Here is a 26,149-nt window from a genome sequence, read left to right as displayed (position 1 = left end):
ATAATAGGATAATCATACATTTCAGTTTTAACCATTAATGTTAATGGTCTCAATTCACCAGAAAAAGATAGATATTGGCAGAATGGATCAAGGAGCAAGATACAACAATATGATGTATACAAGAAACACATTTAATCCAAAAAGAAATTCATAGACTGAGGGGCAAAGGATGGAAAACAATACTCCATGCAATAGGAACTCAGAAAAAAAGCACGAGTTGCTATCCTATTTGCAGGTAAAGTGAATTTCAGGCCAAGACTAATTAAGAGAGATAAAGAAAGTCACTACATCATGATAAAGGGAACAATCCAAGAGGAAGAGATAACAATCATAAATATATATACAACAAATATTAGTGCACCTCATTATATGAAACAATTATTAATGGGCACGAAAAATCAAATAAGTTTTAGTACAATTACATTGGGAGACCTCAAAACCCTGCTGTCACAAAAAGACAGATACACTAGATAAAAAAAATCAGTAATGAAATATTAGAATTAAATCAAACTTTTGAGTGAACGGACTTAGTAGACGTCTATTGAGTGCTTACCCCACAACATCAGAATACACATTCTTCTCAGCTGCACATGGGACAGTCTCTAAAACAGACCATATACTGGCTCACAGAACATGCTTAGAAATTATCCCATGCATATTGTCAGATCATAGTGCAGTAAAATTGGAACTTCATTCCAAAGGAAACCACAAGAACATCATCAACACATGGAAATTAAATAGCACCCTAATGAGCAACCAATGGTCACAGATGAAATTAAAGAAGAAATTAGTCTTTACATTTGAATGATAATGACAATAAAACATACCAGAACTTGTGGAACACAATGAAAGCAGTCTTTTTTTTTTTTTTTGGTACTAGGGATTGAATTCACGACCTTGCACTTGCCAGGCAGGTGCTTAAGCCACTTTCCTAGCCCCCAATGAAAGCAGTCTTAAGAGGGAAATTTACTGCAGTAAATACCCATATCAGGAACACAGAGCAAGCACATATAAACAATTTAATGTTGAACCTCAAACTTAGAAAAAGAAGAGCAGGCTAAATCAAAAGCTTGTACAAGGGAGGAAATTACAAGGATCAGAGTAGAAACTAACACACTGGAGACTAAAACAGTACAAAGAATCGATGAATCAAAAAGTTGGTTCTTTTAAAAATTAAATGAAATTGACAAACACTTGGCCAACCTTATCAAAAAAAGCCAATAAAAGACTCAAATCCATGCAATTAGGAAAGAAAAGAGTAAAATTACAACAGATCCTGTAGAAATCCAGAAAATCATCTATACCTAACTTTGAAGACTTGTATTCTAATAAGATGGAAAATATAGAAGAAATGGACAGATTCCTAGATACATATGAATTACCAAAGCTGAATAAAGAAGATATAAAAATCCTAAATAACTCAACATCAATAAATGAAAGTAAAGATTTAATTAAATGCCTATCAACAAAGAAAAGCCCAGGCCCTGATGGATTCCCTGCTGAATTCTGTAAGAAATTTAGTGAAGACTTAACACTACTTCTTCTCAAATTCTTTAATGAAATTAAAAGGGAAGCAATACTTCTAAATTCATTCCTCAAAGCAAGCATTACTCTGAAGGACCCAACTAAGAAAGAGAATTACAGGCCAATTTCCTTAATGAACATTGATGCAAAAATCCACAACAAGATGCAGCAAGTCATCAAAAAGATTGTATACCATGATCAAGTGGGATTATTCCTAGGGATGCAGGGATGGTTTAACATACATAAATCCATAAATGTAGTACATCATATTAACAGAGCCAAGGACCAAAATCATATGATCATCTCAATAGATGCAGAAAAACCTTTTGACAAAGTCCAACACGCATTCATGATAAAAACCCTACAGAAAATTGGAATAGATGGTCCTTATCTCAATCTTTTAAAAATCATCTATGACAAACCAACAACCAACATCATCTTGAATGGACAAAAACTGAAAGCTTTCACTCTAAAATCAGGAACAAGACAAGGATGTCCACTGTCTCTACTTTTAAATAACATAGTCCTGGAAACATTAGCCAGAGTAATTAGACAACAGAAAGAAATAAAAGGAATAAAGATAGGAAAGGAAGAAGTTAAATTATCATTATTTGCAGATGACATGATACTCCACTTAGAAGACCCCAAAAACTCCACCAAAAGACTTCCAGATTTAATAAGCAAAATTAGTAATGTAGCCGGTTACAAAGTCAACACTCAAAATCTATAGCCTTCTTGTACACAAATAACAAACGCATTGACAGAGAAATCAGGGAAACAATACCCTTTACAACAGCATCTAAAAAAAAAGAAATACCTAGGAATTAATCTAATGAAAGATGTAAAAGACCTGTACATTGAAAACTATAGTGCTCTGAAAAAGGAGACTAAAGAGGATACTATAAAAATAGATATCCTGTGTTCTTGGATAGGAAGAATCAATGTAGTGAAAATGGCCATACTTCCAAAACTGTTATACAGATTCAATGCAATCCTAATCAAAATTCCAATAGCATATCTTACAGAATTAGAGAAAACAATCCTAAAATTAATCTGGAATGAGTAAAGACCTAAAATAGCAAAGGCAATTCTGGGCAACAAAGAGAAGACAGGGGGCATCACAATCCCTGACTTAAAATTATACTATAAAGCTACTGTGATAAAAACAATGTGGTACTGGCAAAAAAAAAAAAAAAAAAAAAAACCAGACCTGAAAATCAATGGAATAGATTAGAAGATGTAGAAACAACTGTAGATATACTAAGCTACCTTTTATTTGACAAAGGTGCCAAACACATTCACTGGAAGAGAGATAGTCTCTTTAATAAATGGTGTTGAAAAAACTAGCTCTGCACATGCCAAAGATTAAAACTGGACCCATCTCTTTCATCATATACTAAGCTAAAATCAGAAGGGATTAAAGATCTTAATATTAAAACAGAAACATTAAATCTGCTGGAAGATAGAGTAGGTAAAACTCTTAAAGACGCTGGGTTAGGCAAAGACTTTATGAATAAAACCCCGACTATACAGGACTTACTGCAAAGAATCAACAAATGGGATCTCATCCTACTGAAAAGCTTTTGCAGAGCAAGCAAAACCTCCAACAGAGTGAGGAGACAACACACAATGTAGGATAAAATGTTTTCCAGCTGTTCCTCAGATCAAGAACATATAAAGAACTAAAAAAAAAAAAATCAGTCCTCTCAGATTTAAAGATCCAGTCCAGAAATGGGCATCTGAGATGAATACACATTTCTCAGATGAAGAAGTACAAACAGCAAACAAATACATGAAAAAATGTTGAACAGCACTGGCCATTTGAGAGGTGCAAATTAAAACAACGCTGAAATTCTACCTCATCCTAGAAAAAATGGCTAATATTAAGAAATCAACCAGTACCAAATGCTGGAGGGGAACACTTCTCCATTGCTGGTAGAAAGGCAGACTGGTACAACCACTGTGGAAATCAGTATGGAGATTCCTCAGAAAACTAGGATTGGAGGCATCATTCAATCCAGTTATTCCCCTTCTGGGCATCTTCCCAAAACAAGATACCACAGTGATCTATGTGTACCCATGTTTGTAGCAGCACAGTTTATAATAGCCAGATCTTGGAAACAATCTAAGTGCCCATCGTCTGAGGAATGGGTAAGAAAGATGTGGTGCTTCCATACAGTGGAGTACTACTCAGCAATAATGAATGAATACCTGGATATTTTATAGGCAAATGGATATGCCTTGAGGACATACTTATCAGTGAAATAAATGTCATACATGTATAAACATCATATTGTTTCATTAGTGTGACAAGCTGAAAGAAAAAAATACGTATTTTGCCCCAGAATGAATGACCTCAGCCAAAGCAATGACTCTGATCACATCTGCCTTAACTTTAAATAACCCACTGTGAGCCATCTGGAGTTGATTTTTGAATGTCTTAAAAAATTCTTGATGTGCTGTAGAGTTTGGGTTTTCTGCATGTGGGCATCCAGTTGTTGCAGTATATTTATTGAGGGTACAATCCTTTCTCCACTTAATTGCTTTTGCATCTTTGCCAGAAATCAGATGTCTGTTATGCTGGTGTCTATTTTGGGATTTCATACTGGTACCTTGGTGGTTTGTCAGTCTGGACATCGATGCCGTTTTACCATGATTGGTGTGACTTTCTGGTAAGTCATGGGATTGGCGAGAGTTGGAGCCCTAATTGTGTTTCTTTATCAAAGTTGTTTAGACTATTCTGAGTCTTTTGTATTTCTACAGAAATATAAGCATCAAAATGTTAATCTTTATGAAAAATGATGTTGGCATTTTGATGAGGGATTGTGTTTTCTGATCTTTATTATTTTATCCTATTCATTTTTGGTTTTATTCTGTCTTTTATTTTTAATTTCTTAAAGAAAGATATGAAGATATTTCATAACTTTCTTTTTTCTAATAAACGTACTTGGTGTTAAAAAAAGAAAATAATTAACAACAATAACACATAAATTTTGGTCATCCTGTATTTAAATAATTGGACTGGTAAGTGGGTTAAAGACATTACAGTGAAACATGCATATCCATGTCTATGGCAGCACAATAGCTAAATCTTGGAAGTAGCCTATATGTCCATCAACAGATGAGTAAATAAAGAAAATGTGATATTTAGGGCTGGGGATTTAGCTCAGTGGCATAAGCACCTGCCTTGCAAGCAGGTGGTCATGAGTTTGATCCCCAGTACCAATAAAAAAAAAAAACCCGAAAATGTGATATTTACATGCAAGGTAATACTACTCTTCCATAAAGAAAGATAACCCTGAGGCATTTGTAGGTAAATGAATGAATCTTGAGACCATAATGTTAAGTGAAATAAAATAGGACACATAAACTTAAACATCTCATGTTCTTTCTTACATGAGAAATCCAAAATTTTAAAGAACAAAATAAAGCATGGATGACAGGAAACAGTGAGATATGCTTTGTGGAGATGGAAAGGGATTTGGGGGTGTGGGCAATGAAAGGGGGGGAAGGGGAAGTACAAACAAGACGCGCCACACACGTGTACCAACTCCCCAGGATGCACACACTTACTACGTACGATAAACACACATTAGTTCACAAAAGAAACAGAAAAGATGCGTGGTGGTGGCAGTCGTGAGTAATTCCTGCTCAGTGGGAGCCTGCGTGTAGGCCACGTACTTGGTAGGGAAAACACGGAGCCATGTAACCCAATCTGAGAGATTTAGATCCAGACTGTGTGACCACTCTGCTTCACACAAAATATTAACTTGTTAAGACTGAGAAACCTGAAGCCTAGCTGGTATTGCTGGCCAGCACTGGCAGCAACACTAGGCATCAGAGGTGCTCGGGAGCACGGGCAGGCCTACATCCCTGGGCAGCAGTACAATTTATACAGCACTTCACTGCATGGATCAAGAAAAAGAAACCTTTTCAGGGTGCAGAAATAAAAGGTCTAGGCCCCTGGAGCGTATCAATAAATTATACAGTATGCAATGTGTAGAAAGAGTCTTTTAAAATGCATGATGATAAGAAAATATAAATGCTTTTATGAGTCCAGAAACAATTTATGTGGGGGAAGAACAAAACAAAATACCACCCAAATCCATACCTGACACCCAAAGAATAAGACCCATTTAACTAGAGCAACTAGAGAAGTACAAAGATCTTCTCACTCCTTCTGAAGAGTTAAAACATTCAGGAAACTCCTCTTGCCTTGTCACTCGGTCAGAACAACCAGATGTTCTGACCTGAGAGGGAAGTTGTGATCCGTCGTCCCCAAAAATAAGAGTACCATGAACTATCGACACTGCCAGACAGGATATGCGTTTTCAAAAACATCAATCCACCTGCAGCAGATAGCTCACCCACCAGTAAGCAAACGACAGGACCCCTATTAACCAATGCCATCTGCTTCTGTAACCGACGCTTGCTTCGCGCTTTCGGCTTTATATACCCTGCACTTGCCTACTCGGCACCCTCCTGCTCCCTCTCCCACCGACGGTCGGAGGGTCCCTCGCATGCGCAGACAATAAAAACCCCTTGATTTTTCATGAGAGCTGGATCCTTAGGGCCTTCTTCGCGACAGTGATCTTACACTTCAATGCACTAAATTATGGTAATCATTAAATAAAATACATATGCTAAAATTGTTTGCAAAGTAAAAGTTCTTACATTAATGTAAAGAAACTGGAAGGCTAAAGTACTTTGTGATCCATGTCTCAATTCAAAGGCCATGATACTCAGTAGAATCTCAAACAGAAATATTTGGAGGATTTTATCTTGAAACCATAATAATACAAATGTTTAGCACACTAACCATAACAACGATACTCACCATGCTGCAGTGGTCTAAAAAGGAGGCCCCCGAGAAAAACTTGTAAGTCAAAATCCTGAAGTGCTTCCCTGGCCAACTCTAATACACACACTGAATATCTGACAGTTTAAAGAAGACACTGAAACACTGAGCAGCAACATAATTAAAGTTCAAAGCTCTTGTCTCCAAGCTATGAGTCCTCTTCTTTCCAGCAGACAAAGAACTCTGATTTGTAGTTTATTCTTAAAATTATTTCCTTTGGGGCTGGAGACATAGCCCAGTGTAGAGAACCTGGCTGAGTATGTGTGCGGTCCTGGGTTCAATCCACATCACCACCATAAAAAATAGGTGTGACCCACCCTAAAGAAGGGCCCTGTACTTCCTCTCCATCCTCTCGTACACTCATCTTTCATGGTCTCTCTGTGCACATCCACCGCAGGACTCAAACCCCGCTCTGTGCACCCCTCCTGTCTTACACCAAGTCAGGAAGAGACAAGGATGCAAGGGTAAGTGTTCAGAACTTTTCTAAAAATAAATATATAGGGGCTGAGGATTTAGCTCAGTGGCATAAGCCCCTGCTTGGCAAGTGCAAAGTTGTGAGTTTGATCCCTGGTTCCACAAAAAATAAATAAAAAATACATAAATACACAGGTTCACTTGTCTTTAGGATGAAGGGGTGATCCTATGGTCTGAACACACAATTCTAAAGTTACCCTTTGAGGTGTGCTCCACAGTCACCCTGCAACCCGCACCCTCTAGCAACTACTGAGCTTTCTCTCCTCGATCTTGTCTTTTCTAGAATTTATAAGAATGAAATCATAAACCACACAGCTTCTCATGCCTGGCATTTTTCACTTTGCAGAATCCTTTAAGGTGTGTCCATATTGCTGCACATGCAAGTTTGTTCCTTTATGTTGCTAGTAGTATTCCACTGCAGGGATTTTTTTTTTTTAAATCTTTTTAAGACAGGGTCTCACTCTGCAGGTCAGGTTGGCCTGGAATTCACTTTGTAGCCCAGGCTGACCTCAAATTTGCCAGCAATCCTCCTGCCTCAGCCTCCTGAGTGCTGGGATTACAGGCATGTACCACAATACCTGGTAAGACGTATTTACCTTTTCATTGCTTGATGGATTTCTGAGCTGTTTTCAACTTAAGGTAATTATAATTACAGCTTCTATAAACAAGATACACAAATAAAGCTGCTACAAACAAGATAACTTTTACTTTTTTGCTTATAGATATCCAAGTGTCCAAGCATCATCCTTTTAACTGACTATCCTTTTTCTCCTGAATTACCCTGGTACCGTTCAGAAAAATCAGTGGACTTCACTGCATCTATTTCTAGACCACCAATCTACATCTATCTTCACCTCAAGCTACAATGTCTTTATTACTGAAGTTTTACAGTAAATTTCAAAATATAGTAAGTTCTCCATTTTTGTCCTTTTCAAACTTGCTTTGACTGTTTCAGTTCTTGTGTTTTTCTGTATAAAGTTTAAAATCATACCAGTTTATACAAAAATGTCCTCTATAGATGGGGAGAACTTACATATTGTTATGGTTGATACATTGTGTCGACTTGAGCAGTTTAGAAATTTAACTAAGAGACTCTGCAGGGAGCCAGGGTTCTTACTTCCTGTGCAAAGGATGAGATTTTGTCAGTGCTACACCCATCTTGAAGGGTGGGGATGGCCTGCATACAATATAAGCCAGGAGAAGAGGTTTGTTTTCTCCCTTTAGCTTTGGCTACCGTCTTAAAGTGTTGCCCCAGTGCCATGCCACCTTGCCTTGCAGCCAGCTGATTATGAACTGAAACCTCAAAAAATCTTTCTTTCTATCCTTAATTTTTGGGTGCCGGGTGTTTTGTCCCAGCAAGGCGAGAAAAGTAATGAGACACATATTAAGAATATAAGTTATCTGATGAATAAAGTCAGGTGTATCTGGTCCTCTAATTTCTTCATCAGTGTGTTGCAGTTTTTGAGACAGGGTCTCACTCTATAGTTCATGCTAATCTTGAAGTCGCAGTGATCCTCCTGCCTGAAGCTCCTGAGTTCTGGCCTTCTTTGCATATTTTGGGTAGATTTACCTCTAAACACTTCTGGTTTAAGATGCTTTTTACATGTACAATTTGCTTAAATTTCTAACTGTTCATTGCCAGCTCACAGAAATATAATTAAGTTTTTATATGCTCCCTATGAGGGGGCTTCATATCCTATGAGGGCTGTTAGGTTCATTAATTAGTTCTATTATCTTATTTGTTTATAGTTCTAAGTGTCTGGCTATGTAGTTAACAGTGGCTTTGACCTCACTATATGATCCAGGATGGCCTCGAAATCACGATTCTCCTTCCTCAGTTACAGGCATGCACTACCATATGTGGCTTAGTTCTATAGCTTTTACCAGAGTAATTGGAAATTTCTATGCAGATGATCATGACTGGCTCTTGCAATATTTTTTTAGTTTTTTTTTTCCAGATCCACTTAAAAAAGGCAGAGGAACTTTTCTAATGTGTTGAAAATTTTACTCATGAATATTTAATCTTGTTCAGAAAATCTTCATTTATTGGATTTCTAAAATTCTGTTAATATTGTGAATTGTACTGATTAGTTTTCAAATGTTAAACCAATCTTGAAAATCTGGGATAAGATTTGCTTGATTATATTGTAGAGTCCTTTTTATATAGTGTTGGATTAGTTTGCTGAAGAATTGGAAAGAATTCTTATGTTTTGGTACATGGAGGATACTGGTTTGGAGTTTTATTTTCTTGTAATTTGTTAGTCAGGTTTACTGTTTCCATGGTATATGTTTGTTTACACTCTTGTTTTTATTTTTGAATGTTTAGTTGACACAGGAGAAGTGATTTACTGCATATGTCATACTCAGCCCCAACAGGGAACCGAACTTAAGCAGCCCCACACAGACCCAGGCAAGGATTAACAAGGGGTGCTGCTGGGTGATCAAGGTGGGTCTCTCTGGATGGTGGAGATGCACATTCTCAATCCAGTGGGACACATTCTAGACCGCAGCCTGCAGCCCAACAACTTATACAAGGATCTGAGGAAGATGGTTCTTATTCTACCCTTCTTCTAGAAGCAGTATGCATTAGCCAGGCCTTGGGGAGGGAAGGGTTTCCCAGTCCACAACCCCAGAGAAGCCTTTACCCTTGGCTTAGAGGCCCTGGGGATGTGCAGGTTTGTTGCCTGGCACCCAGTGATGAAACCATTGCTATTGATGTGAAAGATGTTCAGGAAGCTGGTGCTTTCACGTCCACACCCAGCAGCAGTCATCTTGTTGCTTATGTGACTGATGACAAGAGGAGGGTGTCGCTGCTCATCTTCTGCATCTGGTGCAGAGCACCAAGAAAGGGAGTGCAGATGAGAGCACTCCTTTTTCTCGGAGCTGCATGTTATTATCAAGTGATATGCTCACACACCCTCACTTCAGGGAATTAAATTTATTTATGTCTTCTCATTCATTTCTGTGACAGCCATTTCTTCCTCACACTCTGCCAAACATGCAACAATCTGTGCGCTCCAACTCTTCTTGGAAGGGTTTGTTATACTTAGAAATTAAGTTGCCTTGCTTTGTTTGTGACCTCAGCTCTTACAAATTCAAGGAAATATATAATTTGTGTGGGCTACCTGAATTTTCTTGTTAGGGTGGGATAGGCTTCTCTTAAAGAAGAACAACTTAGGTTTGTATGTTATATGCCCTTGCCTTTAACTTTCACATTTTTAGTAATTCATTATTATTATATTTTATAAAAATATGGCTCTCAGTGGAATAGAGTCTTGCATGCTTGCTTCTCAGCTACTTGGAAGGCTGAGAAAGAAAGACTGAAGTTCAAGAACAGCCCCAGTAACAGTGAGACTGTCTCCAAAAAAGGGAGGGGTTACAAAAAAGGGGGGTGCAGCTCAGTGTAGAGCACTAGCCAGCATTTGCACGGCTTTGAGTTCAATCCCTTCTCTCTCTCCCTCTCTCTCTCTCTCTCTCTCTCTCTCTCTCTCACACACACACACACACATACACACAGATATAGTTCCATAACCAACTGCAAAGAACACTAAACTGGCTCTTTATCCCCGATAATGTGGAAAGTGCTATTGCAAAACATAAGGTGCTATAGTAATGATAACATTGTTCAAACTCTTGGTATCATAAATGCAATGTTTGGCTACAGAACAGTAATTGTGGAAACAACAACACAAATTATGGACAGCACAGAAGGTTAATAGTAGTTTTTGTTTGTTTGTTTTTTTGTTTTGTACCAGGCATTGAATTCTAGACCTCATGTGCTTGCCAGGCAGGCGCTTCTGCTACTGAGCTAAATCCTTGCCCACTCTCTTTTTTTCACTAGTTCATATTTTATAGCGGTAAGACAGTTGGGGGTAGTTAACAAAATATTTTCACTTTAACATACTTAAATTTAACATGCCACTGTTAATTTTGTATTTTTTAAAAAAATTCATAGAATTCGTTTCAGTTTTTTCCTAATAAAAGGGTTATTTAGGAATCTTGGAAAATGTCCCAGATTATCTCTGGAAAAGGTGTATGAAAATAAACCATAAATTCTACTAACTACCAAAGGTGTCAGTTAAATGGAGACACAGTAAGAAGATAAATCAGTCTTTGTAGATATTTGAACAGACTATGTTTACTTTCTGCTGCCAGAGTTTAGAGTAAGTAATTATTTTAAGGTTTGCATTCTCAAGGCACATTTCTTATAAACTTATCACTTTAATGCCATTTTTGTCTCTCTTTCCCAAAAAAATGGTCAAGACTTCGAGGACAACACCCCATTCGCTGTGTGCTTCTCAGTGCCTAGCATGGTGCCTGGCACATGGCAGGTTCATAACAAATACAGGTTTGCACCGAGTGAGTGAAGAAATAAATAGGTCTGATGCAGTTCTGCCTGGCTCCTTCCAGTATATTTTCCCTGTGACTACATTCTGTTCTCACTCCCTTCTCCTCTCACTCCCCTTGCTTTTCCCTAGTGTACAAGGATCTACAAGTACCATGTCTTCCGAGCCCCCAGTACCATGCTGCTGAGACACTGCTGCCGGCTGACTTACCAAGTCAGCTGGTCTTACACACCCTCACCTGCAGCACTGAGGCTGAGATTCTGGCCTGACATTTGCTTGGATGCCCAACCAACCACCGCAGGGCCTAGGTGAGTAGCTCTCTACCTGAACCTGGCTGATATTCCCCTCCCTGGTCGTGTACAGTCAGAGAGTCACAGATCTCCATCTAAGCCACTATGAGTCACAGAAGGCCTTCATCTTACATTAATGTAATCATTATTTAGTTTTCCATATGATGTGGTCCACTCTTCATTAGGACATATAAGAAGAAGGCCACTTAGCAGACTCTAGTCTTTCAAAATTCCTAATATAGCACTATGCCCAGATTACATACACAGTATTTAATGAACTGAAATAATGAACTGAATCTTGCATAGAAATCTCTGTATAAATATCTCCAATTAGTTGTCAACCTACATTCGTGCTGTATTTTTCCTAAAAGTCATTTTTATTTCTTCACACTATAGTCTAAGAGGGAAAAACTTTCTTATATACCTTAAAGGGTGCTGACTGATATATTCCGAGAACACCAGTGACTGTTCCCACAGATTTTTAAGGAGCACTCACCCAGCCTTAGCAACACTGATTGTCTGCTGCTCCATCGCCTCATGGATGCTGGTTCTGTCATGCTCTTTGAGGCTGTTGAATTCATCTATACAGCAAAGGCCTCCGTCTGCGAGTACCAACGCCCCAGCTTCCAGATTCCACTCGCCTGAGTCTTTCACAGCAGTCACCGTCAGACCTGGAAACCAGAAGGTTACATCAGCTCTCATTTTCAGAAGTATAACCCGCGCCTATGAAGAGCAAGAGGCAAATAACATAGGCCAGAAACACAGCTCTGCATTAAAAAGGAGCATCAAAGAGTGAAGACTGCAGGGGAAATTAAAGCTTTTTCTTATTTGTAATTGATCAAATAAGTAACAGTGTACTCAGAATAACAACAGCAAAATGAGTTCAATCATGAAAGCCATGTATGTGAACACAGTCAATCCTTCTTATCTGCAAGTAAAAGGACTGCAAAGACACAGGAGCAAAGGAGCCAAACAGAAACACCCTGTCGTTATAACATACTGGCACCCACGAGGTGGCAGACTACTGTTTCAAAGTGGACTTCCATTGGTTGAAAATGTATATTCAAGCTGTAAGGTAACCACATTTCTACATAACTCATGTTTCTTTTTTTCTTTCTGAGAAGGAAAAAAATAAACTATCTTTGTTCACAATTAACATGATCATCTATGTAGAATGAATTGACAAAAAACATCAGCTGCTTTTCTAAACAGCAAAGATGAACATGTTAACTTTGAAACATCAAGACCCATAAAATGAAATACGTTAGACAAAAGTCTAACATATACAAAATATACGTTATACAAAATGTATACAGGATTTATATGAGGAAAATCACAAAACTGATGAAAGAAATGAAAAGGAAATAAAACAGAGATACTCTGTAGGAATGTTACTAATTCACCTAGGGTTCTTTTGCTCAATTTAGGTGGAAATCATGAAGCAGCTCTGCTAGCATCCCTGACACCTCCAAATGACACCAAGTGATGTTGGATGCCAGTAGCTGACATAGCTCTGCTGCTGCCACACTACTGTGTGATGCCAGCTTGTTGTAGGGTGACAGCCAGCTTCTGATGTCTGCTACTGCTGGCCACCACTGCACAATGCTAGATGCTGGGTCCCTGCTGCTCTTCCTCACTGGTGGCTGTCTCTGGAGCTCTTATGCTTCCTGCACTGTTCAGGATAAAAGTCCTAAGTAGATTGATAGGACATTTGGAGCCCACGTAGCCAAGAAATAAATCACAAGCAGGTTTACAGGTAAAGCAAAGTGAGTCATTTTAAATAGCAGGGCCTGAGCTGTGGCACAGGGGTGTCAGTACACAGGAGGGTCCAGAAGACTGCCCTGTTGATTATGCCCAGAGCGGGCTACAAGCATGCAGGCCTACAGCTGTCTTGTTTTGAGCAGTGAGGCGAGCCAAAGCCCACAGGACTCACAAAAGCACTATGGATGGCAAGTGGATCAGCATTATCTTCCCACCAACAGCCACATCAGAGACCAGAGATATAGCCTGTGAAGCAGGGGACTCTGATATGAGATAATATGGCAGCTGATGACAAGTGATTCCTCCCAAATTCCTTTCCCAGAAGTATACTTTATTTTATTTGAAAAAAGAGTTAAGTATTAAGCATGACCTATTCCTGGGTCTCTTCTTGAGGCAAAAATGTTTTGTTCTGTCTTTTATAAGCACCGCTGCATCAGTATCTTATCCCCCAGCAACTACATGTAGGCTTCTCACCCTGTTCTATAGACTGTACAACCAATAAATACCACAGGTCTGGCTAGTTTGGGGTCTTTGCTCAAGCAGTGACCACCCTAGTTCCCCCTTTCATGTTTATCTGGTCTGAGTTTTTCTTTGCAGCCTTACACTGTAGCACCAAACAGGAGATGGAGGTCTTTGCTGAAGTCCCTGTAAAACTCAAAACTCAAAGGCTCCAGTAGGTAACACAAGAGAAATTCACATGATCTTGAATATGACAGTGACTTTAGATACAACACAGCAAGCAGTGTCCAAAAACAAGTGACAAATTGGACTTCACAAACATTAAAAACTTCAGTTCTGTGAAAGATTGTTAACCAAAAAAGTGAAAAGGTATAAGACTGGAAGAAAATATGTGCAAAAGTACATCTGACTGGTCACCAAAATATAAAAAGAAGTCTTAGAAATCAACAATAAGAACATAAACAACTGAATTAAAAATTGGGCAAAAGATGTGAACATGCACTTTAATCAAGAAGATATGGGGCCAGGGAGAGGCCCTGGGTTTAATTACCAGTACTGCAAAAGAAAAACAATTAGAAGATAAACTAAAGACTAAAAAATTAGTAGTTACTAGGGTTGAAGCACCTAAGGATCTGCAGGCAGTGTGCAGAAGGCTGTTTCCGGAGCAGTGAAACTGTTCTGCATGGTATTACAAGGGTGCATACATACATCACACACTCGTTGAGACTCAGAATGTGCAGGAGTAAACCCCTGCAGGCGACGAAGGGTTCGTGCAGCTCTGCGCCTGGATGCTGACAGAGGGGAGGGGGACATGTATGACCGGGTGAATGGGGAAAGGAGGGCGTAAGGGAGCTCTGTACTTTTTGCTCATTTTTATTGTGAACCCAACAGAATTTTGAAAATGTTAAGAAAATCTGAAAGACACACAAGAGAAGAAAATACTTGCAAACGCTGTACTTTATCAAACCTTTTGTACAGAACATATAAAAACTCAGAATATTCAGTAAAAAATAAGCAAAAAACTTATTCAAAAGTGAGCACGATAAAACAGACTTTTATCATAGAAAATATACACATGGCAAATAAAGCCGTGAAGAGCTGTTCAGTGTGCGCTCCGCTGTGAAGCAAGACAGGCACGAAGGTTTGGATCTACCCCATCACTCACCGCAGCTCAGCATGTTGAAGTCTTAGCCCCAAGGCACCAGTGTCCAGAGGTGAGAGGACCACGAAAGCTCAGCCTCACCAGTGGGTTCATCTGTGATGGGTCTCCAGCCCCTCTGTAGGAGGGAACTCACTGGAGCAGGTTTCTGGAAGATTCCCTAGGAGGTTCTGCATGGCCCCAGTGCTGTCCTCTCTCCAGGCAACTCCTGTCCACAAGGCGGTAGGCTGCTCTGTTCGAGGGTCCCTATGGGGTTTTCCACCCTTCATGCCTGTAGTCAATGGAGCCCAGGACCATGGAGCACAACTTCAAACCAGGAATCACAATGAACCCCCAAGATTTGCCTTGTCAGGTATTTTGTCACAGTGATGGAAAGTTGGCTACTATAGCAGGCCTTCTTGACTACCTTGATCAATACAGCGTGGTAAAGTGATTTGGCTAACCTCTAAAAATGCCATGCCTCATTTCCTTGAATACTAGTTTCTGGAACCAACTCCCATGCTAGGAGGAAACCTAAACACACCCACACTAATGTGTTTCCATGTCGTCTCCAGCTGCAGCAGCAACATAGAGGAGCTGCAAGAGACACTGAACAGCATTGCAATCCAAACATTGCATCTGGCTTTCGGCAAAAGGTACTGCTTTTCAATTTTGAAAGAAATACTCATAGTGCAGAGCAGGGTAATGAGATCACAGCAAGCATGGAAATAATACCATCTAAAGATTAGTTTAGAGCAGGAAATACGTTTAGCTTGAAAAAAAACAGAGGGAATAAAACTTTGGGCATTTTAGAGAGTGATACTATAGAAGAGGAATTACATAAATTTGAAGCAGCTTTCAAACACACTGGGAGCTGCTGAGTGAGAGATCTTTCCCTGCTCAAGAGCCTAAAGAAAGCACACAGCCCCAAGGAGCGCCCCCAGGGCACGGAGCACAGAGGTGAACAGGTGTGGTGGGAGAACAGGGGCATCAGAGGTGAACTGGAGAAGCAAGGTGGTGCAGCATAACAGGTATATGCGTAAATGCACTGTGGTGGTTGAGCAGTCTCTGCTTTCCATAGGGCTCCACCTGACCTGAGCTTTCTGTCTGTTTTCTTCATCCTCTCCTTGTTCTTTCCTGCGGGAATTTAGAGATGCTGTGGATGCAATGCGAAGAAATAACTGAGATTCACACACAGCCATCGACAGAAGGCTGTTGGAAGATCTCAGGTATTTAAAAGCAGGAGGCTGATGGGGACTGCTATCACAAAGAGAATGAGAGATGCGATGGTAGTTGCTATTGTCTTCCCTAATTTGGAACTTGAGGACCTAAAAAGACTCCATCATCCTGTAATGATTTGATTAGTTCTATAATATGCAATAAGTATATAAAGTGGGTGAAGTTAGGGACAACTATTTGTAAGAAGCTAGAGACAGTTAGATAAGGTAGATCTCCAGTGGACTTGCTTTGAAATCTGTATTTCTTTAAATTGTTTTTTATTTTTTTTTTAAATGTTCTGTTCTGTTTTGATATGGTTAACCTTACCCTCTTTGAGATGTAAAACAAATAGGTGGGACTGATAATCATATTACAGAGCTTTTGTTCGACCATAGAGCAGAATGGTTTGTAGGGTCACTTTTTTGAATGTCATTCTAAATACTTTAATTCTATAACCTGAACCTGAACAGCCATTTCGAAGATGACAATTTGTAACTTATCAACCGGCAATTTCTTACCCTTTGTTTGTCTGTAATTTAGTATTATTTCTACCCTTTTTTTTTTATCTCCATGTATTTTTTTTTCGTTTCCTTTTCTTTAAATAAAATAAATAAATAAATAAATAAAAGCAGGAGGCTGCCTTACAAAGCACCTAACTTTCATTAAACTCCTGAAAAAAAGCTGGAGTGTCCACTGTCAGCGTTAAAAGCCATGTGTGCGGTGAACAGGCAGCCATGTGGAGGACAGAAGGTTCTGAGAGTCACATCCCACCCCGCCACTCTTTGAAGTGTGGGAGGGTTCTGCAACCTTACCTGTATTCTGTGGCAAAGATAACCAAAAACAAGGACACCTGAGAATTTTTTTCCTACTTTTATTAATTTCTGAGATAGGATAAAGAGTTATCTCTGTCTTTGGAAAGGCAGGGAAGGAAAAAGAAATATTATTTCTGGTGCTTAAAAGTCAATATATTGAGGATAAATAAATTTTGGGGTTTTGGTGCTAAAATAGCAAAATCAGCCAAGGTAGAGAAGTTAGTCCCCAATTCTTTTCCTTTTCTGGTAGAGGACTTTTGTGTTCAGTACCTCAGCAAATATTTACTGTTAACATCAAAGAGTATGCTCAAGAAGGAAGCACACTCAGCTTAAGGACTGCATCAGCCGGTATTTAAGTCAATCTGTGTAATGTTCAATTCCACATTTGAGTTCCCTGGGCTTTGCCTCTCAACCTAGTCTCTATCCCCAGGTCGACAAAAGAACATTTCTTCCTCCTGCTGGTACCCTTTTCCTTCCCCAACTAGCGCCTGTGCCCTCAGGAGAGATTGCTGTATGTCAAAACCATGTATTTGTCTTTTGCAGGACAACACTGAGATTGCTCAACTAAGTCTTTGGCAATTTTGGCAGAAGAATGACAAGAGGGTAACAACAGCACTCACATTCCTGGTGACTCATGGTCTGCTTGTATCCTAAGTCAACACTCAGCAGACCAGTGTGCAGAGTTTATTCAGTGGTCTATTCTAATAAAGGTTCCTCAGAGACACAGAGGCAGGACAGTGGCACCAGGAGTGACTGCACTCTAGAACAACCGAGGAGGAAAAGCGGGGTACAAACAAGAGCACGAGCCGTCAGCTCAGGAGCAGCAGTGTGAGAGGCTCCAGGGAAGTTCCTCGGGGAAGCAAGCATAACTGGTGGAAATTACTTTTAAAATTGCAACCAAGTACAGTTTGTGGAAGTTTCACTGAGGGCATACAGAAAACAACAAAAATTACTCAAAAGAATCTGAAATTCGTTAAGACTAGCAGGAGTCTATGAAACTTAAGTCACTTAGGAGAGCTTCCCTCTTGAGCACTTATTTTAAGCACACTTCCATTTTAGCTTCATCTCCTTCCATTTTTCCCCAGGAGAGCTGCACGGGAACTCTCCTCCCGATTGGGATAGTCAAGAAGCACTCCCTCATACCCAGCTGTTACTGGAGGAGTAAGGCCAGACAGTCTTCCTCATCTCCTCAGCTCTGATGCACAGAGGGCACCTGCCTAGCCAGTGCTGCCAAGAACTCTACACACTGCCAACACAAACAGCAGAGATGGACCAACAGTGACTGGCAGGAAACACTGGAGCTCCATTAGCTGGGATTCAGCTCACTCACACAGTGATGCTTCTATACTTGAAAAGGCAAAGACAACAAGAGCAGAGTCTAACACACCCCACCCAGACCCTGGGATGGCAGCTCAGAGAGTTCCACCAGGAGGAAGGGATGCTAGGACTTGGGTAGTTTAAGTGTGTCCTCTAACTTGGTGTGTTAGAAGAGTGGTTCCTGTGGGAAGTGTGGAACTTTTAGGAGGTACAATCAAGTGCAAGGTAATTGGGTCACCAGTGGCACTTGTCTTAGAAGGAATTGTTGTTTTCCTATTGGGACCTTGATTAGTTCCTGTGAGAGAGTTTTTATAAAAGCAAGACTGGCGCTCCCTGGCCTCCTCTCAGGTTCCTGTCTCCTCATGTGATCTCCCCCTCTTGTACATGTTCTTGTCAAGCCATCTGCCATCATGTGATGTAGCCCAGGGACACTCACCAGAGACAGCACCATGCTGTTGGGACTATCAGCCTCTAAACTGGGAGCTAAGTCCCTTCTTTACACATTATCCTGTCTCAGGAATTTTACTGTAGTAACAGGAAACAAACAAACTAAAACACAGCCTGCAAACTCTAAACCTCTCCCTAAGGAAACTGATTTTATCTGGACAGAATGCAGGTAAGTTCAACCTTACCATAGATTTTGGAGGCAAGTCACAAAAGGTAGGTTGATAATTTCAGGATAGCTATGAGCTAAACCATGACACTAACGTACCCATAAAAAAACTGAGAAATAGCTAAGAAAAGCTCTACTAGGGTCAGAAAAAACCCTCAAACTCAGGACTAAAAAGCTACCCCTGCAAAATATAATCAGACTAGACTGCCCAGCAATTTATGTTCCATGTCACTGTCAAAACAACAGAGGAATTAGCAACTATGTGTCCCAACAGATGTGTCCCAAATAGGGTAGGGGGCTTAACAAGCAGGTTAAGGAAAGAGGCAAAAAGAAGTCCTGCTGAAACAAGGCATCTTTCTTCTTGCACTGGTTCAAAGTAGTTAGTTTCTTTTTAATGGCACTAATCTCTTCAGCAACTACCCCTCCTTTGGCTACAACTTTAGATGTAGTACATTTATGGCCCAAATTTACATTTTCAAGTACTTTTGCTTTGACATTTGCTTCTGATTTTTACTATAAATATGGCTAAAAGAAGACAGTTATACCCATGTTACAGCCTGAATGCTGGGTTGACTTGATATTTCCAACCCTACATCAGTAAGTCCATAGCCCTTATATTCAGTCAACCGTGAAGCCTCAGGATGTAGGCAAAATACAGTCAGTTTTTTTCTTTTTCTTTTCTTTTTTTTTTTTTTTTTTTTTTGCCAGAATATAATATGCATGGCCTCTAGGTCAATTCCCAATAGAGTCCTTGTTCCCATCTGAAACCTAATGAGCCTGGGCTTTAAAGTCTACATTCCTATGGGCACTCTGGCACTCTGGTCTTCCAAGATCTGACAAGTTCTCCTTAAAACACTTAGGGCTTCACTGCCCTGCATCTCCAGACCTCATGCAAACTGTAATAAAGGTTTCTGAACCTTCTCATGGACGGTAGTCACAGCAATGGCTGCATTTTTGTGGAACCAATTTTCTGTATTAGTCAACTTTTCCAATTTGCTCAACAAAATACCTAACACTTGCAAATGAAAGGAGCAGTTTAATTAAGCTCATAGTGTCAGAGGGTTAAGTCCATGGTTGGCTGGCCATGGTAGAAAAGCATAGTGGAGGAAAGCCAGTTAGTTCATGGCAGAACAGGGGAGCACAGCCAGAAAAGGAGGAATAAGAGACCAGATTACAGAAACCCTGGTAATGCCTCCATGCCTATTATTGCCAAATATATTTCTATATGTTATAGGTACCACAACATACTTATATACATATTGTTTTAGCTAGTTCTTTTAAAAACCAGTTTAGAAAAGAAAATGCCATTAGACTTAATGACACAATCACCTTCTGTTGGTGCTGACTCTTCTTACAGATTTGAATGCCATCTAGGGTGAGTCACTGTCACCCTGAAGAATTTCCCTCAGTAATTCTTTTAGACAGGTCTGCTAGGTGCTAATGCCCCCAGTTATTATTTATCTGTGAATGTATTCTGTCTTCAATTTGGGGAGATGATTTTGCTGGGTGTTAGATTCTAGGTCGAAGCTTTTTTTCCATTCAGCTTTTTCAATGTGTTATCCATCTCACTGCCTTTGGCCTACATCAGTTGTGATGGGAAGTTAGCCCTTAATTTCTTTTAATTTTAAGTTTAAGTTTTAATTAACACATAACTGTACATAGTTATGGTATACAACATGATAATGCTAACACATGTCTCCCATGTACAATGATTGAATCAGCCCATGTACCCAGCCATGGAAACCTCTGAAATAAACCTTTCCCTTTTAAGTTGTTCTTCCTTAGGTTTTTAGTCAGAGTGAAGGAATGCTGATCAACACAATTCTGATACAAAAAGCCCTATAGCAAACACTAAGGAAATAATAAGCAATAAATAGTTCTGGTTTTTACATTACAGTAGGTTAACTGCTGGCCCCATTAAGCCATGTCATATGTAAAATAATGAGAACAGATTACAGAAGTACCCAACACATAAAATGAATAATGTCTGAAGTGACAGCAGTGCTCGTTACCCTAATTTTATCATTACGTGTTTCAAAATCGTTAAACTATACCTCATCGATATATCAAAATATATCTCAAAAAATTGTTATTCCATTCACCTTAGCTAATTGTGCTGCACATGGGCCCCAGATTACATTTTAAGAAACTCTGACTCAGCATCTCCCCAACTTGGAACTGAAATAGCTAAAAACAGCCAGAGAGAGACAAATGGAGGAGGAAATTCACTGAGGTTCAGGAACTGGATGGAGTCTTTGAAATAGCCAGTGACTAACCTTATCAACAAGAGGACAAGAAGGAATGCATCCATACCGAAAGCCACAGAGCTCAATTTCTCTTTAACCATTTGGAAATTGCAGCAAATCTGAGGACAAAAACAAACTGTTCTTCCATATTCTTAAGGGTAACACCTGACCTCACAGGGTTAAGACTGGCCAGCTTGGGTGGCAGGTCAGGACAGATCAGGACTAAGCAAATGTGAGTGACTGCAGGTGAGAGTGGGCCATAGAAAGTCACAGTGGTGGGCAGTGGACTTCATGGGACACGCCACACCTTTGCAGTCAGAAAAGTTTCTCGGGAGCAGCTAAAGGTAGAGATCATGGCATGTGAACCGCTGGAGCAAGGCTGGTCCTGAGAACAAAGAGCGCCTGAGGCAAGTCACATGAACAAGCTGCTCCAGGCTAGAGAACACCCAGCCTCAGGTTGCTAGGCAAAGGGGTGTCATGTGACATTAACCTGCCAAAAGTATAAATAAACAGGCTGCTGCAGGAGTTGAACAGTTCCTGTCCACCTTCCAGGAGAGAGGGCTCTACTTGATCCCAGCTTTCTGTCACCTTTATTTCTTCACCTTCCTATCGCCCTTCACAGTCCTCACCCCAGGAGTTTGAGAGCCATGCAGACATGGCAGGAGTTATCTGCCTATGCTCTAAATGGGTTTCTCAACAGGTGCTACAGACCCAAGGATATAGCTTGCCACCAGCCTGGTTTGCAAAGATCAGCTAATTGTCTCTAAGCCAGCCAAGCAAACTTCTTGTTCCATACGACCTTATAATACGCTCCAACACATGCTCACACTGTGGACATGCACTGACCACTATGGAAGAAATATCAAGGAATACACACTAGGCAGTCCATTTGGAAATATATTCAGTGCTTCAAACCAATCCAGTGTCCCAAGACACATTGTGAAGAGAAGGCTGATCCCTGAAGAGACCTTTACATTAAAGTGGAAGTGATATCCAACAGAAAGGTAAGTAAACCTCCAAGCAAACAACCAAGGCAACAGGACTCCTCCAACGTGACACATAATTCACTAGCGAGTGACTCAAAACATACTCATGTGGATAAAATGTCAGATAAAGAAATCAAATGAATGATTTTTTAAAATGAATTTCAAAACAAGACCGCATAATGATAGAGCTAGAGACAGCGTAATTTAGGATTACCCAACTCTGAGAGTGCTGGCAAAAGGCTAGAGTGCATCTTTCTGCGATGATGAAAATGCTCCACAATTAACTGTGGTGATACATGAATAACTTAGAACACTTCTGTGAATCTCCTGAAAACTACTGACTGACACATCTTAAGTGAGTCATATGTTATGTGAATCATATCTCAATAAAGCTGTTATTCTAAAAAACATCACGATGCAACCACCAGCAGTTGCCTGGAGGATGCTCACAGCGCGCTGGGCTCCAAGCCTCAGCAGCAGACAGAACTCTACCAAATCTTGGCCAGGTCACTCTGCAGCAGCTCCCTTGCTGTCCTTCCTCGGTTTTGACCTTCTCCATCTCACAAAGTCTACCTGGCTAGCTCTGCCAAGCAAGGCTTCCTTGACTGTCACTGGTTTCTATAGTAACCAACCAGTGGAGGCTGCAGTACGTGCAGGCTGCAGTGGAAGCCAGAGAGCTTCCCCAGATCCATGTCCTCTGCTGCCGTTATCTTGCGGCACCGAGGAGAACCGTGGTGAGTGGGCAGGGGAAGGGTTAGAGGAAAAGGTGAAATCTACAATGTGAAGTAGACTACAGGGGAAACTGAGCTTGAGAGTCTGAGTTTGGTTTAAAAGAGGACCAAGAAGACATGGAAAAAAATTAGAGATGAGAAACAGGAAATAATTACTAGACACTTCCATTTGTATTCTTAGTGTCAAGAATAATAAAATGATGTTATTGCCAAAAAAATTATAAACAGTACAACTGTGCTTCAGAAAGCCGAGTGACATAATGTAGAGCTGCCGACAGGGCGCTAACAGCACAGTCCACCTACGGTGAGGGGCCAAATGCCGCTGAAACAGCCTGGTGCTGAGCAGAGGAACGCAGTGACACTTCACTCATGGGGCGGAGGAAAGGATCGGGAGGGGAGGCGTTCACTTAGCATGAGAGACACCAACGCACACTGTAAACTGGCATGTGTGGTCCCCAACTTTCGGACCCCTGGCAGGCTGCAGGAGCCCTGCAGTGAGACCACCTCCAGCTGTGCCCGGCTGGCGCCTCCTCACCCTGAGACCTGGTCAGCCTCTGCCCCTCTGAATCACACTCCAGTCCCCATGCTGCCGGTGGCTGCCAGCTTGGGGGTTCTTGCTGGAAATGAGGCCCATCTGTTTCCTTTGGTGAGATCACAGGAGGTCTCATCTGTGTAGTGAAGAAGAGGGGCACCAAGATGGCATGGCACAGAGTGACAATATCTGCCCTCCTACCCTGCCAGGATGCTGTCAGGCTTAAAAAACATGCAACTGGAGAGCGCTTCAAAAAAGAAAACAGCTTTGCTTTTGCCAGTGTAAGTATGCTTAGAGCTGCACCTCACTCTCTGCTTCCTATCATATTTATTGGCTTGTATAAACTCCCTCTCTGCTATACCACAGGTTAGTCCATGTTTTATCTTAGGACCTTTCACAGAGCTCAGTGCAGAAGCTTCATATAGCAGATGCTCTTGTATTACGAATTTAAAACCGCAGAATTTATTCTACTTAGAAATATCTGTAAACTATAAAACCTCTACATTTTTACTGAAAATTTATTTAAAACAACGATTACATTCTGATATCCTATCACTAGGCAGTAAGTATAAAGAAGCCTTTTAAGCGAAGCTTCTAGGAAAGCCACAAGCCTGGAGGTGCAGCTTGTGTACAAGGCTCTGCGGTGAGTCCCCAGCACGTCAAAAATAACACAATGCAAGCCTTAGCAAAAAATACTCTCAAAGAGACAGGACATGGGCTGGGGATTTAGCTCAGAGGCATAAGTGCCTGCCTGGCAAGTGCAAGGTCGTGAGCTCAATCCCTGGTACAAAAAACCAAAAAACAAACAAACAAACAAAGACAAGACAATGACAGACTACCCTTTGAAGACATCTCAGCACAAGGCTAATGCAATTACTCCACAGGGAAATCTAGGATTAGTACTTCCACTCCTATGACAGTGTTAGCAACAGCAGGGGCTAAGGTCCGCTTAATTCCTACCAGACTAGCTGGCATGCACAACACAGTTCATTTCCCCACAGCTGGGAGGCACAAGGCTGATCAAGGCTTGCAGGCTGCACTGCTTCCTTCGATCATCTCTCCTGGGCTTGTAGATGGCTGCCCTGGCTGTGTCCTCCTATGCCTGTGGCCCCTGGTGCTTCTCTGGTGCCCACTAGGCAGACTGCTCACTCTTCAGAGGCACAGTTGCCCTCCAGGCACCAGATGTCAGTGCATCAGAACACACACCTGAGGGAGCCACGTTCAGCCTATGACAGTGCGTAACCAGGTTCCGTTATTTCTGCCCTGACAACTAGCCAGGCTCAGTTCATCTTAAAGGCCAAATGATTTCCCACCATCCTTTCCCCAGAGATCCACAGAGAAGTTACTCGGAGATTACCTTCCACAGCCTCCTCCAAGCCTCAAGTGGGCACCCTTGGATGCTTACTAATTGAAGATACTGGTCCTGACCTGTTATTTACAGTGTGGTTTGCAGTCTAAGGGTCACCAAACAGTTGTTCTGCAACAGCTCCCAGACACCATCTCTGACATCACAGAGAGGCTTTTACAACTGTTTTTCCCCTAAGCACATCCATGAATTTAGAATTATGACAGGACATACCTGAAGGACTCTGCTCTTTCCTGAAAGATATTGTTCAGTGAGTGAACTACTGGGGAAAGTGCTCTGACACCTTTCACATTTTTGATGTACAGTAATTAAGCAGTTAAGCTGAGAGGAAGTGGGAGGGGCCTGGACCTAATTCTTGCAGCTTCCAGTGAATTATCAGAAGATTTCTTCCTTTTAAATGCTGTTGTAGATGAGACATTAAGGAAAAAAATTAAGCCAGTAGTAACCAGGTACATCTTCTCAGACTGCAAGACCACACACTCACTAAAAAGTTTAGTAAGACTCACTTTGTTTTCACACACCTACTGTCAAACTGCAAAATGTGCTTCACTGTAACAAGTATTTGTCATTTTTATAAAATGAGTGACTCAGAATTCCCTCTTAAAAGATCCTACAAAAATCAGACAACTGCATACTCTAATCTCATAGGAGTCATGTTTTGATCTTCACTTGATCTTAGCCAACAGGTCAAGAAATAATGTCGTTTTAATTTTTAAATGGCCACCTTTATCTTAAATATGTAGCATGTCTCACAGTGTACAACTTCTTCTCTGTTAGTACCAACACTGGCACTTGCTAAGAATGAAGAGCACACTCTTAATCAGACACAATACCCCGTTTCTAGTACAGTATGACGCTGCTACTCTTGTGCAAACAGCCGGCTTCCGGGAACTTCCTTCTCCGGCTGATCCTATTTGGCTTCCTCCCCTAACTAGTTTGCTTACATGTGGGAGGCCAGGTGTTAGTGGTCCTACATTCACTTCAAAGACTATCAGATGAACATATTTCATCAAAATCAAGCTATTTAAGTATGAATAATGTCCAAAGAATGACTAGTCAAAGTTTTGGGTAATGCACTATGAGAAAATTCATCCACTATAGATGTTCTTAAATAACTTCCACTCTGAATTTTAGTCAAGATCAATGGTTTCATATACATCACGAGGAAAAAATAGTGTTTATGAATAGCAAACAATAAAACTAACCTTTATACAACCTGACTTAGTAAACAGGGACAGCTTGCCTCACAAACATGTGCCCAGCTGCATAAACGAATCGTTTCCTCTGCTCAGCCTTGAACTGGCTAGACATGCAAAAGCTTCTCAGTATCTGTCGTGCTACAAGTATTATTTACTCAAGACTTCGATTATACATGCTTTGCAGACCACACGTCTTGATGTGGCTGCGTGTTCCCTCCTTTGATTTCTCCACCTGGGTTCCCTGGTCCGCGGAGAGCTGAATTTTCCCCTCCCATGCGC

The 26,149-nt window shown here is 40.8% G+C and overlaps 1 protein-coding gene across 4 annotated transcripts in view; it reads right to left on the bottom strand.

The window, feature by feature from the left end:
* Window positions 1-26,149, bottom strand: part of Mcm9 (minichromosome maintenance 9 homologous recombination repair factor) — an 83,750-nt gene that overhangs the window by 22,515 nt on the left and 35,086 nt on the right. For all 4 annotated transcript variants that reach the window (XM_063235099.1, XM_063235101.1, XM_063235100.1 and 1 more), the window contains exon 8: window positions 11,989-12,163. In XM_063235099.1, the coding sequence (XP_063091169.1) occupies window positions 11,989-12,163 (175 nt within the window). The remainder of the gene's footprint in view (window positions 1-11,988; window positions 12,164-26,149) is intronic.

This window comes from Cavia porcellus, unplaced genomic scaffold (assembly GCF_034190915.1).
Source record: "Cavia porcellus strain 051 isolate PalLab524CR breed Dunkin Hartley unplaced genomic scaffold, mCavPor4.1 scaffold_24, whole genome shotgun sequence".
Classification (NCBI taxonomy): Eukaryota; Metazoa; Chordata; class Mammalia; order Rodentia; family Caviidae; genus Cavia; species Cavia porcellus.
This window is presented reverse-complemented; position numbering and strand designations above follow the sequence as displayed.